Raw genomic sequence first — 19,314 nt, 5'->3', positions numbered from 1 at the left:
ATAAATATTACAGCCATGAAGATCTTATGTGGCAGTTTTACTCTAACACATGGGGTTGTCATGAGTCTCAACCAACTCAAAAGCAACATGCTTTTGTTTTTTATCAGGTATCAAAGGGAGATGTCAAGTAGGTATTTGGGTATATGTGTCTGGGGTTCAAGAAAGAGGACTAAATTGGAAATGTATATTTTGAAATCTTAGCATCTCAGTGTTTTTTAAAATTACAACATTGGATGAGATTACCAAGAGCATGAATGCAGACAAGAAAAGTGATCTGAGTCCTGGACACTCCCATGTTTACAAGTGGGGGTAGATGAGGAGGAACCAGCAAAGGAGGCTGAGAATTTGTGACCATAGAGGTTTGAGGAGAATAAGGTGACTGTGGTGTCTTAGAAATCAAAAGGAGAAAGTGTTTCAAGGAGAAGAAGGTGATTTATTTTATCAGATACTATTGCTCTGTGCAGTGAAATTAGGTCTGAGGGCAGACTATTGGATTTAACAATGTGGAAGTCATTGCTTGCCATGGTAAGAGCAGTTTTAGTGAAATGGCAAGGCAAAAACCTGATTATAAAGGGTTAAAGAGAATAGAAGAAACGAATTAGAGATAATAATTGTAAAGAATTCTGCCAAAGACTGTTCCTGTAAATGGAAGGAGAAAGAAAGGCAATAGTAACTGGAGGAGGTCTAGAGAGTTAGTATTGTTGCCTCTTGTTTCCAATGCAACGAGAAGCTTCACTTTTCTGTCCAAAATACTTCACAGATAATGTTCTACAAAATGAGTGGAGGGAAAGTAGTTCAGCTGTTGAGTTTTGGGTCTGCCCGACATTTAGTGGGGAGAGAGGTGAGGGAAAAAAAACAGCAAAAGAAATGGAGAGCTCAGTATTGAAGTAAAGTAAAACAAAAGTTTCAGCATGAGTTTTGGAGTATCTAGACACCCCTGAAATTAGAGAAGTATTCCTTTATATTTGGGATTAGAGAACTTAAACAGTTGCACAAGTTTCTTGTTGCAGGATGTCTGAACTGTTCCTTCCATTTCCCGTGCCTCTTCTATCTCTAAGAGAAAGGGGGTAAGCTGGAGTAGTCAGGTTGTGGCATTTCCCTTGTATTTGACTGGGCTCCTGTTCTTCAGAGATTTCCTAAGACCCAGAAGTTGGCTTGAGAGACACTGCTATCTAGGACTCAACACTTCAGCATTGCAAGGGTCAGATCAATAAGAAGTCAGGAAGCAGATGATTATGACAAGGAGAGCTTTATTCAATGACTTTGTTGTGATTTTTATTTTTATCCCTCCCAGATTCCTTGCTGACAGATCAACTGAAATTCTCAGCAAATAGTCTATTACACAAATAGTAGTTTCTCTTTTTATGAAGCTTCAAACATTAGCCTTTTATTTCATTTCATATCCAAGATGCTCTTTTCAAATGATAGTAAAATCTGTGTTCTCTGGCAGCTTACCAACCAGAAGATTATAACTGACATATTGGATTTTCACCCAGTACAAATCATTGGAATGTTGAGATCTCCCTACCAGGTTGCCTAAGAAGAGCCAAGTGGCTGACTGTTTCCAAGGAAATGGTGGTCCAGAGCCTCCCCTTACAAACCTGAAGAGAAACCTCCAGAATTTGTGCAGGGGTTAAGAACCAGGTGCTAGATCCTTTCCTCTTAGTTTAGCACCTCATGCCAATAATTCTCTTAAGAGAAGAAATGTCTGAGGTATTAAATTACTTATCTAGGTCATGCAGCTGCAAAGTGGTAGGTCCAGAATTCAAGCCAGGCAGTCTTAGCTCCAGAACCCAAGTACCGTTATGCTGTATACCTCATAGGTGTGGATGTTACCGTGACTTTGTTCTTTTCAGCAGTGCTGGAGAGTATAGTGGAGACAGTCACACCTTCCAGTTTTCTCCCTGCCTGCCTACCTACCTAACCAAAAACCAAACTCATTGCCTTTGAATCAGTTCCAACTCATAGCTACTCCTCCTTGGGTTTCTGAGGTAATATCTCTATGGAAGGAGATTCCCCAGTGTTCCTCCTGAGGAGTGGCTGGTGGGTATCTAAAAGATGGCCTGAAGAGAGAACTTGTTCTTGAAGAGATAAAGGTGTAAATCCTCAGGGAAGGCTGAGAGTTCAGCATCCTGGGCCCCACCCTCAGATATTCTGCTGTAGTGGGTCTCAGTAGGTGGTCCAAGACTACCCTCTGAAAGACTACTCTTAAGATTACACCCCCAGAGCTCCCAACACTGGTGCTAAAGGAGAGGTGATAGTCCTAGGACAAATTGAGGTTTTGATTAGTTCTTAGAAGGGCTATATAAATACCTGTAACCTGAATTCTAAAAAACTTTAGACATGAGGTTATTTTAAAATTTATTTAACACTTATAGAGGGTCTTTTTGTATGATGTAAAATTATAGAATATAAGAATCAGAAAGGACCTTGAAGATGATTCAGTGGAATCTCATTTTCCCTCCCAGGATTCCAAAGCCCAGGTAGTTACTTTCCTGTGCAGAGATTGCCCACTCCTCAGTATCAGTTAAGGCTCACACCCAGTTCTCTGAATCCCAGAATCATCTTAGAAGTTGTTGGTGAAATTTATGGCAAGCTTTTCTGAGCAAGTTCTGTTTCACCCTGAGAAATAATGTAGTCAAGCTTCCTGCAGTAAAAGGTGTGTCTTCTTAAAAGAACTACATTTAGAATCCTTGACAGTAAGTTTTTTGGGAGTAAACAAAGCCCTAAATTTGGAGTGCAAAGGTTTTTATGCAAGTCTCAATTTTTCTGCTTCCTCTACAAACCACATAACCATTCTGAACATTACCCTTTTTTAGCTGAAAACTCAGTGTAGTCTACATCTTTCTACCAGGTAGAGCAGTTTGAGGAGATCACATCTGTGCAAAAGCACTGTGGAAACTGAAGCATCATACAAATATGGGAACTTATTATTTTTATTAAGATCTCACAAGAAACTATTTTCAGCATCCTACAAAACTATTGGTTTCAGAGTAAATCAGAGTAAATCATGTGGGTTTCATCCTTCTGTTCCCAATAATAAGTGCGAATAGATATTTGTTAAATTGTGTAACACTTTTTACCATCTTTAGCAAAATAGCAGAGTTATGATAACTCTGCATGGAAGTGGTGGTATTCTAGGTAAGTTGGAGATTACCACGTTTATGTAGGTGCCTACACAGGGCTTTAAACGACACATAGGAGGAAAATCTTGTCAGATGTTGCTAGTCAAAGGAGTAACAGAAGTTGCCATGAGACTGGAACAACATGCTGTTCTCATCAGACAGCATTTAAATCTGATTTTAAAACTCCTTGCACATGATATTTATATATGAAAACAATAGAACTTGTTGCCCTTCATGCAACCCTGTTTTAGTATTAACAATGAAATCTGCCAAGATGCTGGCTTTGTGTTTTTCTCTCATTTGCCAATGATTCTTTTATAGCATCTGTGTTTTAAATGTGGAAAATGAGGTAGGGGCAACATGCAATAAAATGACTAGCATATGGTATTAATTCCTCATTCTGTTGATAGTTCTGATTTGTTAGGTTGAACCTAGGGATTATATCTTTAAATTCCTCTTGCCAATTTATTACTTACGATTTAGGACAATTGATGGAATAAAAGTAAACTACTTATTTTGGGGTTCATTAAGAATGTATACAAAAGCCAACTGAAGTCGGCATCAGAGCAAGTTAGAACTCTGGGAGGATACTCTACAAATCATCTAACCCAGGATCCTCATCTTACAGCTCTGAGCCTTTAACTGATTTGCCCAGTATCACATAGGCTGAACTGAGCACCCAGATCATTTGATCTGTTCTTAAATGGGTTTTTATTCTACAAAATACATGCATTGTTCTAGGCTGTATTAAGGAGGTTCATGTGAAACTGTCAGCTAGTTGAGTACATCTGCTCTCAGGATGCAGCCTGAAGACTAAACTCTATTTTTAGAGCAATAAACTGCATTCCAAGGTTCAATGCCTCACACAAAGAATGCTCAGAATATATTTATTCACAAATGTGTCTCCTTGAAAGACAGCTTTTGAAAGCAATGGACAGAGAACTTCTGGGAGAAGAACGGGGGTGGCAGTGTCTTTTGACTCAAACTCATTAAGGGAAAAAAAAAAAATAGAAACAAGGCAATGAAAATCAACCAGATATACTTCCCTTCTCCCTGAAATTGGCCATTTAAGGTATAGCATGTTTGTGCCAGTAAAAGAAAGTAAATGAGTGACTAATATCACATTAGGTAAGAATTCATTCTGTTAAGCATATGAGGTATGCTCAGCCAACAGTAAGGATCTCACAGTACCAAATTTACATGCCCCATGTAGCACAGTGAGAAATACAGAAGATAAGATTGACCTATGCAGTTAAATGGGCTTTTATTCTATAAAATATACTCATTATTCTGGATTAAGAAAGTCCACATGAAACTGTCAGCAAATGAAAAAGTAGAAGTTATGTAGGACTCAACAACTTAAAAAACAGGGCAGAATTAACAGAGAAGGAAGAATGGGGGGGGGGGCGGAAAGAAAAGAATCTATCTCTTCAAATAAACCTGATCCTGGAAAATTGATCTAATGTTTCACTAGACTTTCCTTCCAGAAGGGAAAATGTCCAGGGAAATTTGCCTTCCCTATTGTTTTCCTCTCTTAGGGTTGAATTTGTCAAAATGTCATTAATGCATGATAACACAGCAGACAGACAAGGCACAGAGCCCCCACTTGACCACAGTTTAAGTTACATATGCCTCTGATGATCTTTCTCAGAAAGATGATAACATGTGAGCTAAATTGCAGTTGTTGTGTACAGTAAATCAGATTTTTATGACATACCTTTTCTACATTTTGTATTAGTCTTGGGAAATATATGGGCTTTTATTTTCAGTTTTGAGGTCTGCAATTAAATATCTTCTTGATTGTTTAAGTTATACAAACCTTTTAAAAAATTTACAATAAACTTGCAAATAGTAATCAAATATCAAACATAAAATGTGTACTTTTCAGTTGATTCTATTTTAATTTCCAACCCCCATTTTTAAAAATCCTTCATTCACTTGACAAATATATTTTGAGACCTGACCAGGTGCCAAACTATATTTTAGTATAGGTATCTTATCTATTTTCACTGCTGAGGAGATAGCAGTGAAAATAGATAAGATACCTTACCCTCATGGAGCTTATGTTCCAAAGAGGAAGACAGGCAATGAATAATATAAATGAGCAACATAGATAGATGGTTAGAAAGTGGTAAGGAAAATATGAAACACTGAGGCAGCTAGGGAGGTGGTGGTGAAATACAGGGTGACCAGTACAAACTGGGCCAACGAGGTGGCTTGTAGGAAAAGATCTGGTGGAAGTGAACTCATGAGCTGAGCCTACATTGGAAAGAAGACCTTTCTGGGCAGCACGAACAGCACATGTAATGGCCTTGAGGCAGGAACGTGCTGCCAATTCCAGGGCAGCTCAGAGGGAAGCCCAGAAGTAGATGAAGCAAATGGAGTCAGAGAACAGGAGGATTTCAGCTCAGAAAACTAGTGGAGACCAGAGTACAGGAGTGTTGGTGGATTTTACTGTGTATGCTTGAAAGATTTCTGTCCTCACTCCCAATTATCTGTGACAAGAGAACTTTCTCCTAACTAGTCAAATTGAATTTGAGCAAAACTTTAATATGTTAACTAATGGCAGTATTAATTTTGTGCCAATTCAAAAGGAGCTAACTCACTCTTGTTGTTGTTGTCGTGTGCCGTCGAGTCGGCCCCGACTCATAGCGACCCCTCCTTGGGTTTCCGAGGCAGTATCACTACGGAAGTAGGATTGCCCAACCTTCCTTCTGAGGAGTGGCTGGTGGGTTTGAACCGCCAGCCTTCTGGTTAGCAGTCAAGTGCTTTAGCCACTATGCTACCAGAGCTCCTCAACTCACTCTTAGAGGTACTTTATTTGACTTAAAACAAACAAGCCTGCAGAGTAATCACTCAAGGCAGAGCTAGCAAATCAGTCCAGCCAGAGAGTTTCTTTTGTGTCGGCAGTTAGAAAGTACCTGATGTACATCTTGTATTTCCATCTCTCTTTTTTGCTGTCTCCTCTTCTGACATAGAATTGGCCTTTGGCTGCTATGAATGAAGAAGTGAAATGTTGTTCCATCCCTATCCATCTCTTGTCCCCTCAAATTATGCTTCCTCTGTAATCCCTTGCCATCTTTCTTCCAACAGAACTACCTTAACATCACAACCTGGGGTGCGGGGGGAGTGAAATTAGCTGCTTTTAGAAGTGTATTATTCTGAATGCTGATGTAAATGCCAAAGAATCAAATGTTTATCCTTCCTTTCTTACATAAATGTTATTTTAGGAAATAAAAAAGCTGATGAGAGAATGTTTTTAATAAAACAATTCTAGCCCCTAATACAGTGAGAATGATAAAAATTAAAAAAAAAAAAAAATACCCTATTGAAATTATGGATTTAGGCACTGATTATCAATGGCTGCTAAAACCGTTGGGCAAAAAGTTGATGGGGAAATTTATGATGGAAATATCTGACTGCTACCACCTGACCCAATGGGTTAATCATAACCTTACTGAAAGAGGATCACCAGATGTTATGTACATCCAGAATATATGCAGTAGGAAGAGCACAGCCTCACCTATGAAAAAATTTTGCCAAAAATGCCTTTCTAAAGAAAGTAGCTGCTACTTTGCTTTGATGAGGAAATGCAAAGTACAAAACAGTGGCAGTAATAGTAGTGTCTCCATCAAAACCTGTCTAACTAAAGGGGGGAGATGAGTAATGCAAATCAAGGTCAGCCCAAGGCTGATCCCTGTGAGATGGAGGAGTAGTCATACCTCTACTCTCCAACCTTTTTACCAGGTCTGATACCAGCCATGCTCCCAATGGCACTCTCTACTTCTCTGCTGGGTTTGATAATCCATCGCAAAAGCCACGTAGAACTCACAGACCATACTTACAGTTAAGTGGTTTATTAAGGAAATAACAGAGTATGTTGTGGGATCAGGATCATCCAGCTACAACTCAGGATCAAGATCAGGAAGCATGTAGGCAAAGTCTCCTTTCTTCAGTACAAGACAGTTCCCTCAGCTCCTCTTGGCCCCCGCAGGAGAGGCTCCTCTTTGCCCTGCCACCTGTCACCACTGACTCTGCTACAGGACCTGTTGTGGACCTGTCACCACCAGCTCCGCTGCTGGGCTCCTTCTGGACCTTTCGCTGTCTGCAGTGTTACAGCCCTTGACACGTTACAGCTCTGTTCGGAAATTTCTTGCCTTTTGTCTGTCTCTGTCTCACTCTCTCTTTCTCTCTGCTTTTTTTCTCTTCTTTTTCTTTCTTCCTTCTTCCTGTTTCCTCTCTTCTTGCAACTTTCTGTCTGTGAAGCCTCTCTTGGCTTGACTGTTTTTATATACAAACACCTGGTCAATTTCAAGGCAGAGCTCTCCCACTAGGACCGCAGACTGACCAATCCTCTCTTGGTGGACCATAGACACTTTATTTGCATAGTCTGTTGACCAATCCCTGCAAGGTCCATACCAATCACAGGGCAGGCTGTAGCCTAGGGCCAGAAAAAAGTAAGTTGTTTACATCCAGAAAATGTAACAAATACTCTTGTGTAGAAAACTAGGGCAAAAGTAACTCGTTAAGGCTTGGGGGAAAAATCTCTTGAACTGTTTTTCCAAAGAACCAAAGCAAAAGGCCACATAAGATAACGCATTTCACCACACACAGTTTGCCAGATTTTTTGAGAGAAGTTAGAAATCAAGATGCTTGGGTGCAACCTCCACATTTTTAAATATTTTCTATTAATTTATAAAAAGTTGGAGACAGTATATGGCCCAAAGCAAACAAACCTGTCACTTCTCCCTGACTTATGCCAGACAGGCATTTTCACATCCCACAGTCCCCAGTTCTCCTCACCCCTCCAATGCCACAGCCTCCAGAAAGTCATTCTCAGCTGCTTTGATCCACATCTGTCTTCTGCCTTTCTTGACTTCCTATGACATTTGTGGGTATCCTGCTCTTATATTGCATGGTTACATGCTTTTGGTATTGGTTTTCTGATCATTTCATATGACTATATTTGTCTTCCCAACAAAATTACTTGCTCCTAGAAGGCTATTTGCCAGTATTCTACTACTTTGATTTTCTTTATAGCACCCACGCATGTTGAGCTGATTGTTTTGTAGCCTTGGAAGATTTGTAATACAGGAATCTGGCATATATAATCAAATCCTTTGTTACTGTTGTTGTTAGCTGCTGTTGGATAGGCCTCCAGCTCATGGTGACCTCATGCAAAATGAGCTCAAACTACTTTGATTTATAGGGTTTTCTTTGGCTGATTTTCAGAAGTAGATCTCCAGGCTTTTCTTCCTAGGCTCTCTTAGTCTGGAAACTGCTGAAACCTATTCATCATTACAGCAGTACACAAGTCTCCAACTACAGCTAGATGGTAAATGCACTACGTAAGGTGCATTGGCCAGGAATCAAATTTGGGTTTACTGCATCAAATACAAAAATACTACCACTGAACCACCAATAAATTCTTTAATAATTGGTAAATATATAACAATTGTTAGTTATTTTATCAGTAGCAACAAAATCAAAAAGGCTAATCTGAAAATTTCTATAATCTTAAATTTTACCTGTTAACATGTAGCAAATTTTTCATTAAAATATCTTAGTCTAATTTTGCAGACTGTAAAACTTTTCAAGTGAAATTTCTCAATTCTGGAACATCTAGTAATATATAATAGACATTTTGTTGGCAATGTTTTGTGTCACCACTCTGTGTTGGAATAATAATACCTAATACTTCTTGAGGTATGCTTTTTTTGCATGCAGTATTTTATGTAATCCTTATTATGTAAATTTTTACAGATGGAAGTCCAGGAAGTTAAGTAACCAGCAGAGGTCACAGAACTAGTAAATACAGAGGCCTGGATTGAACTCACATTGGTTAAGATAACACATAGTTGCTCAAACACAATAGAAGTGTTTCTCACACACATAAAATCTATGTGGGGTTCCTAATTGATGGAAAACTCTCCTCCAATTGGTAAATTGGAGTCCCAGACTCCTTCCATTTTATAGGCCCAAACTCACTACTCACTGCATTCAAGTCGATTCTAACTCATAGTGACCTCCATAGGGTTTCCAAGGCTATAAATTTTTACAGAAACAGACATCTTCCTGCTGTGGAGCAGCTGGTGGGTTCAAACCACCAACCTTTTGGTTAGCAGTCAAATGCCTTACCACTGTGCCACCAGAGCCTATAGGCTCATCAGAAAAGAACATGAAGAATAATGGTACGTAGGGAGATTTTCTGCCAGGCCTGATGGTATCACCATAGTTCCATGTAGCCATACCTAACTGCAAAGGGAGCTGGGAAATGCCTTCCAGCTGTGCATCCAGGGAGAAGAGGCGATGGCCCCAAATCCAAGGTGTTTGGATTCCACAAGATATGATCATAGTCATGATAAACTGCCTCTTTAGATTAACTTTAGAATTGGACATAACATGTCGTAGTCGTCTTATGTATTTTTTTGAGCCATGCTGGGTGATGAAAAAACCTTCACTCTATTTTGAAATGCAATTTCTTAAGTCTCCACTGCTAAGTGTATTTGTTTTATTGTTTGTTTATTTCACTGTCATTGTGCTCTTTGTAAATTCCTATACTGCTTTGACTGGAGTATCTTGCTTCAAGCTTTCTGTATTTTAAAAATACAGAAAGCCAAACCCTCAGAATTATGAAATCAGTTAACAAAACATTTCCAAGAGCTTTTTTTGGACTGTGCCTATCTAGATTTTTTTTTTTCCTGACCCCACCAAAAGCGAATAATGACTTAAGAGAATCTTCCTTTGACTCTTATGGCAGATCTTGATCAAATTTCCTAAAAATGGAAAGATGGTTATAAATTGAATAGAGAAACAGAGGATTAAAATATAACCACTAAATAAAGACTTTGAGCCTTAAAATTATATACAGATGGTCCATGGGTTATTAAATCCGATTTATGTATGACCCCATAGTTATGAACCAACCCCTGTAAAGCCTATTATATTAAAAATTTAAGGTACGTACAGTGGTTCATAATAACAAATGAGCACCACTCTGCAATGTACAGCAAAGCATTATTATTATTACTATCACTGTATTATTATGTTAAAGATGTTTTAGTGTATCTGGAAGTGTTTCTTTAATGTTGTTTTGCATAGCAACGTACCAAAAAATCCAACCATTCGATCCAACTCATAGCAACCCCTCCTTGGGTTTCCGAGGCAGTACCTCTACAGAAGTAGATTGCCCAACCTTCCTTCTGAGGAGTGGCTGGTGGGTTTGAACCACCAGCCTTCTGGTTAGCAGTCAAATGCCTTAGGCACTATGCCACCAGAGCTCCTATAGCAATGTACAGTATGTATTATATACTAAGACAGACATTTGACTAACTAACTTTAGATATGAACCCTTACCTGTGTGTTCTGAGTTATGTACAAATTCAGCTCAAAAGACAGATTTAAGAACAGAATTCATTCATAATCTTGGGACTGCCTGTAGTGTGTTTGTAGTTTTTCTAGAAACCAAGCAAGAACAGTTATTAATAAGGTAGTCTTAAAAATTTTAAAGACATGAGTGTGAATGATAGGCAATCTTAGCTACTGCTTAGATTGTGATTAGAACATTAAGTATGTAATTTCTTTTTTTGTTTTAACATTTTCATTGTGAAATCCTCAGCCTAAAAAAGGCTTTATTAATACAATGTGATTGGTTTTGTAAACAGATACAGCCCTGAAAATATTGAATAGTTAATTTAGAAATTGATGGTTCTTCAATGAGTGTTAACCTCAAGGATCTGTCTGTGCTGCTCAGGGAATTAGCAAGGCAGCAGAGAATTAAAACTACAAGGCCATTGGATTCCATTGGTTTGGAGCTTTTAGCAACTGAGAAATCTAAAGCTCCATCTCTAGTCTATCAGCACAATTAATTGGAAAGTGGAAAAATTTAGTGTCTACACTTTTTCTCTTTGGTCCATTTTAAAACAATCTGTAATATGCCAAACTAGTTTGACTGACTCTTTCACCCAACTGGTTGATCACACTAGGGAAAACATTTGAAATTCTGTTTGCATGTAAACATAGCCCAAAATGAAACCAAACCTATTGCCATCGAGTTGATTTTGACTCCTAGTGACCCTCATTGGGTTTCCGAGGCTGTACATCTTTACAAAAGTAGATTGCCTTATCTTCTTCCCACAGAGCAGCTGGTGGGTTTGAACCTCCAACCTTCTGGTTAGCCAAATGCCTTATACACTGTGCCACCAGAGCTCCTTAAACATAGCCCAGAAGAGTATATTTTAGTCACTTATTCACTCAGGTACACATTTCCAGAGTGTACCTTCTATGTCAAGCACTTTGACAGGTGTAGAGAATACAGAGGTATGTGTAAAACAAGCTCCTGCCTCTGAATGATTTGCAGTTGTAGGGACCTAAAAACTAAGCAAATGAACAGGAAACAAGACATTTGCATCCCAGTAGGACAAAGACATAGATGGGTGGTATACGAACTAGAAGGAGGGCTTCTAGGTTGAGTAGGGAACCCAGTCAAAGAAGCCCTTTTTTGAGAAAGGACCAGAAATGGATGTAAGAGGCATGGAACCATGTGTATCAAGATATAAGAGTGGGGCATGAGGCAAAGTTGAGGGAGAGGAGCCAAAATTAGTCAGCCTATTGCTTTTTCCATTGTTGTTAGGTGCCCTTGAGTCCTCTCCAGCTCATAGTGACTCTGTGTATCGCAGAACAAAACACTGCCCAGTCCTGTGCCAGCCCCACAATCCTTACTATCCCTGAGCCCATCATTGCAGCCACTGTGTCAATCCATCTTGTTGAGGACCTTCCCCTTTTTCGTTGACTCTCCACTTTACCAAGCACAATATCCTTCTCCAGGGAATGGTCCTTTCTGACAACATGACCAAAGAAGTGAGATGAAGTCTGGCCAATCTTGCTTCCAAGGAGCATTCTGGATGCACTTCTTCTAGGACAGATTTGTTAGTTCTTTTAGCAGTCCATGGTACTTAACGGCATTCTTCATCAACACCACAACTCAAAAGCATCAACTCTTCTGTGATCTTCCTTTTTCATTGTCCTGCTCTCACATGAATATGAGGCAATTGAAATACCACGGCTTATGTCAGGCACACCTTCGTCTTCAAGGAGACATCTTTCCTCATCAGCACTTGAAATAGTTCCTTTGCAGCAGTTTTACCGAGTGGTGTAAGACATCTGATGTCTTCACCTCTGCTTCCATTGGTGTGATTGTAGACCCAAGTAATATGAAGTCTTTGTCAACTTCAGTCTTTGCTCCATTTATTGTGATGATGCTTATTGGTCCAGTTGTGAGGATTTTTGTTTTCTTTATATTGAGGTGTAATCCATACTGCAGACTGTAGTCTTCAGTCTTCATCAGTAAGTGCTTCAAGTTATCCTCACTTTCAGAATACTTTTGCGGAGTCAATGAAACACAAGTAAACATCTTTCTGGTGTTCTTTGCTTTGAGCCAAGATCATCTGACATCAGCAAAGATATCCGTCATTCCACATCCTCTTCTGAATGCAGCTTGCATTTCTGGAAGTTCTCTGTCGATATATTGCTGCAACCATTTTTGAATTATCTTCAGTAAGACTTTACTTGCATGTGTTATCAATGATATTGCTCAATAATTTCCACATTCTGTGGTATCATCTTTATTTGGAATGTGTACAAATATGGATCTCTTCCAGTCAGTTGGCCGGGGAGCTGTCTTCCAAATCTCTTGGCATAGCTGAGTGAGTGCCTCCAGTGTGGCATACGTTTGTTGAAACATCTCAGTGGGTGTTCCCTCAAATCCTTGAACTTTGTTTTTCACCAAGTCCTTCAGTTCAGCTTCAACTTCTTCCTTTGATACCACTGGTTCTTGATCATATGCCACCTCCTGAAACAGATAAGCATCAACCAGTTCTTTTTGGTACAGTGACTCTGTGTATTTCTTTCATCTTCTTTTGCTGTTTCCTACATCATTCAATATTTTGCCCGTAGAATCTTTCAGTATTTCCAATTGAGGCTTAAATTTTTTCTTCAGTTCTTTCAGCTTGAGAAATGCTGAGCGTGTTCTTCCCTTTTAGCTTCCCAACTCCATGTCTTTGCACATTTCATTATAGTAATTGGCTTTGTCTTCTCAAACTGCTCTTTGAAATCTTCTGTTCAGCTCTTTTATCTTGTCATTTCTTCCATTTGCTTTAACTACTCTTCATCCAAGGGCAGGTTTCAGAGTCTCTTCTGACATTCATTTTGATCTTTCTTCCTTTCTTGTCTTTTTAATGACCTTTTGCTTTCATCATGGATGATATTCTTGATGTCATCCCACAATCTCTGGTTTTCAGTCATTGGTGTTCAGTGCATCAAATCTATTCTTTAGACAGTCTCTAAATTCGGGAGGGATATATTCAAGTTCAGTTTTGGCTCTGGTGGACTTGTTTTAATTGTCTTCAAGTTGAACTTGCATATGAACAGTTGATGGTCTGCTCCACAGTCAGCTCCTGGCCTTGTTTTGGCTGAAGATACTGAGCTTTTACATCACCTCTTGCTACAGATGTGGTCAATCTGATTCCTGTATACACCATCTGGTGAAGTCCACATGTATAGCTGCCATTTGTGTTATTGAAACAAGGTATTTGCAATGAATAAGTCTTTGGTCTTGCAAAATTCTATCATGCAATCTCCAACGTTTCTGTCTCTATTTCCTTTTCATGTATGATTTTCATGTGTTACTTTTCATTAGTTGAAAATTCCAATGAAAGTATTGTGTGCTATTTAAATAGTTTCGAAGGCACTTCATTAAGCTCTTATGTGTGTAGGATATTTTAGCATCTGCACAGTCCATAGACATTATTTAATATAAATTGCTTAATTGCACCTTTAGGTGCTGACATCAAAGTTCATTGCAGAAATGGTCTATCTTGAGGCTCAAGATAAATTCCAACCCATTTCTCTAATAGAATTTTTGGAGATAAACACCCACTTAAGACATTCTTTCAAAAGAGACACCCCTTGATTATTAGTATGATTCATGTTCACATTGAAATATCCAAAGAAAAACTTCAAATACACTTTGGCTCAAATATTCTCAGAACAAAATCACTTATTTTCTGATGAGTCAGAAGATCATGTTGGTGAATGAAACTGGTGGAGTGTTGACATTTGGATGGTTAATTATTTTTTTCTCTTCAACACAAAGATAATTCTTGTTCTTTATCAACACATCTTCCTTGACTAGATGATGTGGGGAAAGGAGAATCCTGAGACTTTTAACTTAACAACTAGTTTGTCTAATTGAGCTTTTCTAACTATGTTGTATAAACAGTTTAATTTATATATACCTAAGTGCATTTCTGAAGTATTTTGCCCAAGTACTGTTAATATTTCAAGACCACTGTCATCTTCCCCAATCCCTTTTTCCTTTCCCTCCTGCCTCTTTGATACTTTGTGGCTTTACTTTATTTAAATGTTCTTCTGCCATGAATTTGGTGTGTGTGGGTGGGAGGGGGACTTGGGTGGTGATAATAGAGGTAACTTTGCATTGTCCATCTGCAATTTTGCAAACCACAGGGGATTGTTATCAGCATCCCCCACCCCTACCCCGACCATGAGACAACAGTTTCTTTTTCCCAGTTCTGGATCTTTCCCTTGATCAGCAGGAAATTGTTTTCTTTAAGACCAGCATTGCCTTGGTCAAGATGCAGTCCATGTGCTTGGACAGAGTAAATCATCCTTTGATTAATTTATTCTCTGTGCCTTAGACTGCCTGTTGTGTTCTCCCCAAATATCTGAGGGAATAGGAGATAGATCCTACTGCCTTTTTTAAGAGTCAGGTATTTTAACCAACTTCTTTGGAAATCCATACTTATTTACAAATATTCTATTCTGCCACACTGGATGGTTCCCCTATGGGGATTTGCATCATGGATTAATTCCTAGCCAGCCCCATCCCTTGTTGGCATCTTATAGGGAACTATTCTGGACCAGGTAGGAAATGGTCATTTGGGCTTTATTTTTAAGCCCTCTCATAGCTGCATACCTGTGTTCATGATCAAAAAAATAATGAGATTAGGAGTAAAATTGACTGAGAGACTTCTGTTCTCTTATTTCAGGAACCTTTTTTTTTTTTGCTTTAGGAAGACTTTTTTAAAAAGTGGTGGATGATGCCTGGGGGTAAAAAGTTCCTCTCACTTCATGTTAGTTGATTACTGAAAAGGTTAAATTCCCCCTCCCCCATCATCACTGAGCCCACTGGATTGTGGGATTTGAGCTTTATGTGCCTGGTGTGACAAGAGCTACTGGGTAAGCAGAAGCAAACAAACAGCACCCTTCCCCCTTCTCATTCCTCCCTCCCTCTAGGAAAATGAGGCATCACAAGAAATAAAAGAACCACAAGTTCCAAGGCATAATATATCCATGTGATAAGATACTTAAATATTTTGGTTACCCAGTGCCACTCTAACAGAAATACCACAAATGGGATGGCTTAAACAAAGAGGAGTTTATTCTCTTACAGTTTGGGAGGCTAGAAGTCCAAGTTCAAAATGTCAGGCTCTAAGAGCTGGGTGAAAGCCTCTCAACCTTGGGCTTCAGCTCTGCCTCTTGCTCCTGGCTCACTGAAGCTGGAGGCATACACAGGCAGCTGCTAGATGCTGAGGCTGGCAAACCCAAGGTTGACAAATAAAATGGCACAGTCCTGATACTACCAAACCACACAGCAGGCCATTGATTCAAGTCCCATTAACAGTCCCAAAATCAGCAGACAACATGGCAGGCTGCTGAATAATGACTCAGCTACATGCAGGATTCATGCATGTCAAAAGCTGGAAACCTTCCTCAAAGTTGCTTCTTATATACTGGAAGCAGACCACATCCCTATAGCAGCTACTCAGCTGCTCCAGTAGATTCCACCATGGACTTAATTACCAATCTCACCATGGGGAATAACTACATTCAGCTGCCCAGCCACTCAAAACCAGGCCCAGCCAAGTTGACACATAACCTTAACTACCACACCAAGTTTGGCCATCAGATGCAATAATGAGGCCAGATTCTGCGGCATGGTGAGTGAACTCAGGAAACCTTAGATCCCAGGAGATACCACAGAGACCCACCTTGCCCCAACTATACCCTGCAAAGTCAATGAACTTTACCCCTATGTGTTACAGACTGCTTCCAGACTTGGCATACAGAAGAACCCAGGGAACAGTTCCTATTCTTCAGAACTTTCCAAATTTTCAGCTGTTCTAAAAGGACTTGTCCAGTTGGACCCAGAGAATAGTATCTCTCCACCTTCAAACTAAAAACTACAAAACAGCTAGCTTACTGTTATGCCACCTAAAACATATGCTTGTTTAATTTTTGGTTGCATAAAATGATGTTAGTTCTATCCTAGGCTTGGCCATCTCACCAAACACATCGACAGCCACTCTCTGGGGACTTGAACTTGCTGTGGTTCAGTCCCTAGGAAAAGCTTGTTTAGAAAAACAGAGTTGGAGAGGATTACCTGAAGGATATGAAGTCCCTTTGTTCGTCTTAGAAACTACTGACATTTATCTATCCCTGGATTAAGCTAGACTATTAAAAGTAGGAATTCCTAACTGATGTCATCCTGACCCCTTATGAAACAGCTTTTACTGACTTTTGCTTTGGCCTCGAGTCCCTGCCTCCATTGAGTAACAATCAGTCCTACAAAACTCTTTGTTGTATAATTGATGTCTTTACTCTTCCCACTATGCACTGTGACTTCTTTATGAAGACCTAAAGGAAAAATTGTTCCCTAGCCTCAGTACAAGGAACAGTTGTTCTTGTTTGAGCAGTTGATTTGCTTCTATCCTGTAAACCACATGAATCACGTATCTGGTTATGAGCACTAAGAAGGTGAGAGACAGGGCAGCAACCTGCCTCAAGCAGGGTACAAAACTCCTCTGCCTAGATTTTGTGTTTTACCCTTGCTCCTATATTTTCCTTATTTTACAAGCTCATATTTTTCTGTTTCTTCTTTTTCTCACTTACTTTAGGTTATTGGATTGACTGAATGTTTCTAAGCTCCTTAAATCCTTGAAGGAATAATTAGAGGTATAAAAATTGATGAAGTATTCTTAATTTATTAGTTTCAAGATAACTAGAGTGTTCTCAATACAGTTGTCACCAAAACATCACTGTTCTGAATATGACTAAGTGTTGACTTCTGTGCTGCCGGGGGCCTTGGCGATCCTGTTCACCTCCGTTTCCAGTGGCTAGAGCTATATCTGGCATGTAGAAGAAGATGCTCAGTAACAGGATCTTTGGTGCCCATAGGTCACCATCATCATGGCCTGTGGACACTCAGAAGACAAGACAAGCCATGATACATTGGTATTTCCTCACTTCATTGGACAGGGGGAGGGGGGGATGACCAGCACATCTAACACTCTCCCTGTCTCCCTCTCTGCAGACCCACATTTCAAGACTCCCTCCCGGTGCGGTGGCAGGACAGTCGGTTGCAATCGAAGGTGGGGTTTGCCGCCTGGAGAGCCCAGTGAACTGATTCTTCGGGTTGAGCAGGAAGCATCTGGGAAGCATTTCAGAACCTGAGTTTTCCAGACTTTTTTAACTGAAGTTGGATGTTTCATCTTCCCCTTTCATAATTCTTCTTGCACCTCGTGCGCTACTCGAGGCACAAGTGCTGCTGTAGCTAGCTTTCAGTGATGCGGGTGGGCCTTTGGCGGGTGGGCACGACTGTGTATGTGTGTGTGTGTGCAGTGTGTGCGCTTGCTTCTTCCTTGATGAAATGGTAACACCTCCTTATTGTGTAAACTAAAACAGAAATGATTAAATCTTCTTTACAGAATATGTGCTCTAGCTGTTTACAAGTAAAACCTGAAGTTGCAGGAAACAATTTTAATTTCACAAAGAGGTACCAACTGTCATTGTTGATGTGTATGAAATGAAGAGTCAATCAATTTGTTTAAATGATTTGACAGTGGTAGTGCTCCATTTAATAACAGTAATAAAATGTTTTTATTTGTTAACCAGTTTAAGTGGATCCTGTGGTAGCTTAAACTGTTGTTCTCATCCCTCATATGGGGCATTTTTCTGTAACAAAGAATGGTTTCAGTGAAACAATCTAGCAGAGAATTAAGGTCAGAACCTTTTTAAATAATAGTCCTATTGCTAAAGTTTGTACTTCTTTCCTCAAGCTCTTCTAAGCTTCAAGACTGCAGAGCCTGGAGCTGTATGTACTATATTATGAAAGAGTATGTGAAGAGGAGGGACAATAATGTAGAGTCTTGAATTTGTGAACCGTGGAATGTTATTTACAATGTAACACTGTAAATAAGAAAGGCAAAGTTTATGGAAAAAATCAATATTATCTTTGTTTCTTGTTTAAATATATTTTTAACATAAAGGCACAAAAATAAAAGAAGCATATTACTGGGTATCATGTGTGACTCCTCAGACTAATAAATTATCTTTTAAAACCTCACTTAGAGAACACTTTGTTTTTGTTGTTGTTGTTGTTGCTTGTTTGTGAAGTGGCCTCTTCCAGAAATCTTACTTATCCATCTATTGTTCTGGTTGTTCAGCATCCAGTCTTACCCTGTACAGTTAATGTAGACACAAGTAAGATGAAAGTTGAATTTAGTACATAATTTAATGTTCAGTTTGGAAATCCCTAAAATTTCTGCTACAATTTGATAAAAGTTATATTATAAAAAGGGAAGGATTTTTTTCCTTGCATAAAAGAAAGAGAAGGGATTATTTTTTGGTTCAAAAAAAAAAGGAATAAGATCGTTTCTCTTTGAAAAATTACAGTGGCAGCTAAAAACGCAATGGTTTCAGTTGATAAATTGCTTCTAAATGGTGTATTTAGTGATTCTGCAGCACATAAAAACAAGACTTGCCTTTTGATTTTATATATAAGAAGTGGTTATCAAGAAGGAACAAAAGATAGACTTGCTCAGGAGGAGGACGCTCCCTGCACCATATAATCACGGCTCTGGGCAGTACCTGATAAAGCCCCAGAAGAAATTATACACTTGGCATCGATTTATGGCCAAATTAGAAAGGAAAGACAACCAAAAGGAGGGGGTGTAAATATGAATGATTTGGAAGTTGCTGATCTATATTCCTCATACAGGCAATTACATTTGTCTCACTGTGTTCTCGTAGACAGATTGGTGCCGTGGTATCTGTTTCTCATTCTTAATGAGGCTGAGAACTTAGTAAGAGATGGGCTGGCTGGTGGAGAGCC

At 39.3% G+C, this 19,314-nt stretch overlaps 1 protein-coding gene across 1 annotated transcript in view; it reads left to right on the top strand.

Moving 5' to 3' along the window:
* Nucleotides 1-17,607, top strand: part of TASP1 (taspase 1) — a 615,049-nt gene extending 597,442 nt beyond the window's left edge. The window contains exon 13 of the mRNA XM_007946379.1: nucleotides 17,515-17,607. Within this exon, the coding sequence (XP_007944570.1) occupies nucleotides 17,515-17,607 (93 nt within the window). The remainder of the gene's footprint in view (nucleotides 1-17,514) is intronic.
* Nucleotides 17,608-19,314: the final 1,707 nt, after the last annotated feature.

This window comes from Orycteropus afer, unplaced genomic scaffold, assembly GCF_000298275.1.
Source record: "Orycteropus afer afer isolate SDZICR_OR568_19922 unplaced genomic scaffold, OryAfe1.0 scaffold00158, whole genome shotgun sequence".
Lineage (NCBI taxonomy): Eukaryota > Metazoa > Chordata > Mammalia > Tubulidentata > Orycteropodidae > Orycteropus > Orycteropus afer.
The sequence above is the reverse complement of the archived record's forward strand: the minus strand, read 5'-3'. Positions and strand labels throughout refer to the sequence as shown.